Here is a 4,986-nt window from a genome sequence, read left to right on the forward strand (position 1 = left end):
AAAGTATTGACTCCATATCTCATTATCAGGAACAACAACATGCGTAAATGGAAGTAAAGAAAATCAACTATACTTCAGAGTTCAGACCATACAGCACTATTGGCCGCTCGCTCAATGTAGCAATATGTACGCCTGCTTTTGTTTTTTATTTTAAGAACGGAATTCTATCCCATCATAAATGATTTAAAGTAACCTGTATCCATTGCAACCAGACACAGATATGGGCTAGTTATACACTGATTACTAATATATTAACAACTCAAGATAGGAACAATTGTGTTAGTTATTGGTACATTATTTTAACTTAAGATACATGCTAATATTGATACATTGTACGTCTACTTAGTCTCCCTAAATTCAAGCAACATATAAACACACATAATATTTGAATCTAATCTGAGGAGAAATGGTAACATCCACATCTGTATCCGATTATAGATACCATCATATCCTATCTACCTACGGTCCGTTCACATCCTACCCTACAGTTGCTACATACAAATACGTGGTTGGCCTATTGGAAGTCTATGTTCGTGTAGTTAGTTTTTGCATCGCAGCATTTACTTTCTCCTCTGTGATTGTTTTGTGGTTGTCATAGAAATCTAGTATTTCAGTCGCAATTTTTTCTACCTGTAACAAAATAAAACAACAAACATTAAAAAAAAATGAATTGGGATGGAATGCTTGTTCAAAAACATACAATTCATCAAATGATAAGTATTGATAACCCTAAAATAATTCGGGTTACGTTCAACTTCAACAAATCATATGATCCAAATTAGAAAGATTGCTTAAAAAGGGAAGGGTTAAGTTGGTTACCAGTTGTTTTCAACTCAACCAATCTATTAAAATAAAACCACTAGGGTGGTGGTTCATTGGTTGGGCATGTGTCAGGTCATAAGTTCAATCCTTGGTTTCTTAGAAAAAGATACCCTAGTGGCCACAGAGGCTCACCTGCTCTAACTCTGGGCTCGCAAGCAAGTCAACTCTTGGGATTGGTCTGCTCGCAAAGCGAGTGGGACACACATGATTACCAAAAAAAAGTCTATTAAAATAAATCAATATTGTTCTAATAATATAGTTTGTGTTATAGTACTTCAAACATCAACTATTAGTACTTTCGAATAATGACCAAAAAAAGTAGTGTTATCAGGTCAACCAGATTCCGTATTATAAATTACATGTTTCATCAAGGGAGGAGAACGGAGTGAGTGCAGGCCCTCGTCCAACGACCCTCATTGTGTATGTGTTTCTCGTATAATACTTTTTACTATGAGTGTACCTCTGACATAAGAATCCTAAATATCGCAAAAGTGCTAAATTACCAATTGTGGCATGTTCCATTTTTTTTTTGCCGTGTCTATGATTGTATTGGGTGTGGGTAATCGTTGATCTTTATAAAACTTGGGTTTAAATACATACCATATTCATGTCAACTCGTAGCTGTTCGAACCAGGCAGTGTTGTCTTTATCTTTGAGCATACTCGCAACATATATGCAGGCCAATGCAATTGTATGAGGTGGGTATATCAGAATTAAATCCATTTTATAGCTGTCATTGATAAGCCCCCTGAAAAATTCAATATAACAGATCAAGCTTAGACATGGGCGCTAGGAAATGATAAATCCAGTCCAGTCCAGTGAACTAGGGTTTCTCAAATTGTGGTGATGGGAGGAAAAGAAATATGTGCATAGTCTTTCAATGTATTTCACAAAGAGACTTTCTTTGTGGTTCGGCCTTATGACCCAATACGTTTACTAGTTGAGATCTTACCAGGTCATTTGAGTTGCATCACTCATTCCAGCATCTTGAAGCAACCTGTAAAGGAACCATAAAGATTGTAACAATTAAATTTAAAGGTGACAAGATAGGTTGCTCAGGCAGGTTGGATAATGGCTCAAGACCTGTAACTTTTCGTGTGTGGGCTGGGTTGGGATAGGTTGGCACAAGCCACTTTTTTGTTCCTGTTTATTAGAAATTTCTATATTTAATTGATACATTGGATATGATTATTAAAACTACATAATTATAATACTAATAATCTGGCTTCTTAAGAAAATAGCTTAAGGGGGTTGTAATAATCAAAAATACACTTTTGGCAGCTATAAGCCCATTTCATGGATAGTAAAGTTCATTCACTTTACTCATTTGACTCGTTAAGATAAGACATAACCCAAATTGACGACCTATTCACTTTTTATCGCCACCTCTTGGTAAATTACAACTTTACAAATACTCGTAGCCTGTATATACAAACAGGAAATACGAACTATCATTATATTCATACATACATATTTCTCAACAAATGCTATAATAGTTCAAACATTTCAGGTTAATTAGATAACCAATCCAGAGCCACTCTGTTTTGTAGTCAATATAGAAACACGTATTTGTAAGTTACCAACTAAGGTGAGTGATTATTATCCAAATAAAACATCAAAAGACAGTTAATAAATTACTACTTTCAAATTAACTTACTGTGACAATGCACGATAAGGATGGAACACGACTAGATAGTAGTTTAGTGCCTCCAAAATTTTCATTTCCATCTCAAGGATGTCTTTGATTTCATATCGGTACTTCTCATCTGAATCTGCAAATACATAAATGACGTTTGACATCTTCTTCAGAAGCCTCATTCAAAACCTAGACGATAAATGAGAACTTGAGTTTTTTTAAAAAAAAAGAGCTTTACGTAGTTTTTTAATGTAAAAAACAAGAAGCCTTGCTTGCACGGTGCTCTCTTCTGCTTTTGATGCCAAATATAAGCATGTCGGTGCCACCAAGCGTGGATCATATTCGGTCATACTTCTCCTGAAATCAGAGATATGCAAACATTTAGCAATTATAAGGTTCTAGATGGTACAAGATAGATAAATGTATCAAGGATAAAAAGATTATAGTTCAAATATTTACTTAATAACATCACAATTGACTAATTGTAAGTCGTATTTGGGTATCATTAGTGGACACACAAGCAAATTTCACCTAATAATATTCATTTCACAACCATCTGATAACGATAAACATGATTGGTGAAAATGCATACAATACAGGGCTATTGATCTGAGAATTTGATAAGTTTTGTGTCAACAGCTATATGTTATGCGAACAGAAACAAAGGTCATTAGAAATATGACTTAAATTCAACCAATTTACAAAAAAACTAATGCATTTGGTTCGCGTGGAAGATTCATGAGATTTGGTTGACCATAGAAACAAGCTATCTGGAAAACAACCAATGACTATCTGCCTCTAAATCAAGTAATGACGAAGTTTTTGGCCAGGATGTATGTGTCTGATAAGCACATGGAATATACCTTGTATAAGCACGTCTCATGTATGTTACAGCAGTTGCAACAACCCTGAAATAGTAACCAATGCAATGAGAAATCGATAACAATAGAGAAACAAAATATCAGTGAACCTAATGAACCATTCAATAAAATATGAAAACATGTAAGTGTCACATTATCGCCTCGGTATCAGACTATAAGACAGCTAGTCCAAAATAAGTGTTCAGTTAGCATTAGTCAAACATCTCTTGCGGGCCAATCTCAATGCAATCAATTTTGTAAACTGATAGGCAAAGTGGTAATATGATTAAAACCTTGCACTTGATTTATGAAATCCAGCTAATATATAGTCGCATTCATTATGGGTTCAAGAAGCTACATGTCCAGAAGTTCTACTCGTGATATATCTGTTTATAACAAAAGATAAAAGCTAACCTTTGCCTCACTTTAACATTTTGAGCCAATCGCGCAATATCTGTTAGAAATACAAAAGACTATGAGTTCAAAGTCCGACGATATCAAGGATAACTCAAAAGTTCTAGCTAGGTTCAAAACTTCAAATCACCCACTTGGATATTTCCCAATGGCAAAAGTTTAATCCAATTAGATACGGTCTATCATAAACGACGATTACTCAAGCATACAACGATACTCAATCAGTCAATCCCACCAGTACAATGTAGACAACCATAGGAACATTCAGAGGTAGAAAAAAACTGATTCCAAAAGAGTCAAGCAAATGTTGTGCATAAAAGATTAATCAAGCAAGTTACTTGATATAATTGTAGAAACCAAAAAAAAAAAAAAAAATCTAACAAGAGTGACTATGTTATTGTATCATCATGTCGTATCTGGTCCCACCTGTTATGATATACTATGTATATTTCTATAATAAAATCCTTAAGTCGATCAGCACTTGAACATATATATACTGTATCACATTCCAGAAAAAAGAAAGTTTGACCTTTGATTACTAGACTTATCATTTTGCATACTCACATTACATATTATAATATATATATATATATATATAGAGAGAGAGAGAGAGAGACAATTGGTCATTTGTAACTTGATGAGCTTAAAATCTTCGAGAGCGATTCCTTTGTCTTTATCAAGGCTGTGGACAACATCTACTTCTTCTTGATCCATTAACTGCTTGCTACACACAATATATATAATAATACATATATAAATATAGAGTAGCTTCAATTGAAAAAGAATTACTCGTATAATATAACGAGCTATGAATAAATAATTGAGAAAAATAAATTAGTAAATAAGGAGCAAAAGGGAATTGATTAGAAGAGGGAGGAGGAAAGAAAAGAATGTAAAGTTACTAGTGTGTGGATGTCCAGAAATCAGTCGCCATTGCTTCTGCTGCTGCTGCTACCGAAATAAGCGCACGAAAATATATGCGTGTGCACCAAAATAAGAAAAGAAAATTCAATAGTTAATAATACGAGTAATAATTTCAGAATGAATGGAAGTAGAGTCTGACTCAGCTCATCGTTGAACAACAATAATATAATAATAATATCTTGGACATATTTATTTAGAAAATTATTAAACCTTCTAAGTCTAAAAATCTTCTTCTAAGTCTAAAAATCTTTCTAATTTTTAGATGAAGACACTTAGAAAAATCAAATGATAAGATTTGAAAAGATAATTAGCAGTATTCACATGTCAACA

General features: G+C 33.7%; 1 protein-coding gene across 1 annotated transcript; it reads right to left on the minus strand.

The window, feature by feature from the left end:
• Positions 1-232: 232 nt before the first annotated feature.
• Positions 233-4,767, minus strand: LOC122594382 (cyclin-C1-2-like). The gene is made up of 9 exons (XM_043766848.1): positions 4,635-4,767; positions 4,350-4,456; positions 3,733-3,772; positions 3,322-3,366; positions 2,697-2,815; positions 2,480-2,594; positions 1,775-1,819; positions 1,423-1,570; positions 233-630 (listed from the first exon to the last, which is right to left on the minus strand). The coding sequence occupies exons 1-9, from the start codon at positions 4,664-4,666 to the stop codon at positions 526-528; spliced, it is 756 nt and encodes a 251-aa protein (XP_043622783.1). The 5' UTR covers positions 4,667-4,767; the 3' UTR covers positions 233-525.
• Between the last annotated feature and the right edge of the window lie 219 nt (positions 4,768-4,986).

Source organism: Erigeron canadensis, chromosome 3 (genome assembly GCF_010389155.1).
Source record: "Erigeron canadensis isolate Cc75 chromosome 3, C_canadensis_v1, whole genome shotgun sequence".
NCBI classification, from domain to species: domain Eukaryota; kingdom Viridiplantae; phylum Streptophyta; class Magnoliopsida; order Asterales; family Asteraceae; genus Erigeron; species Erigeron canadensis.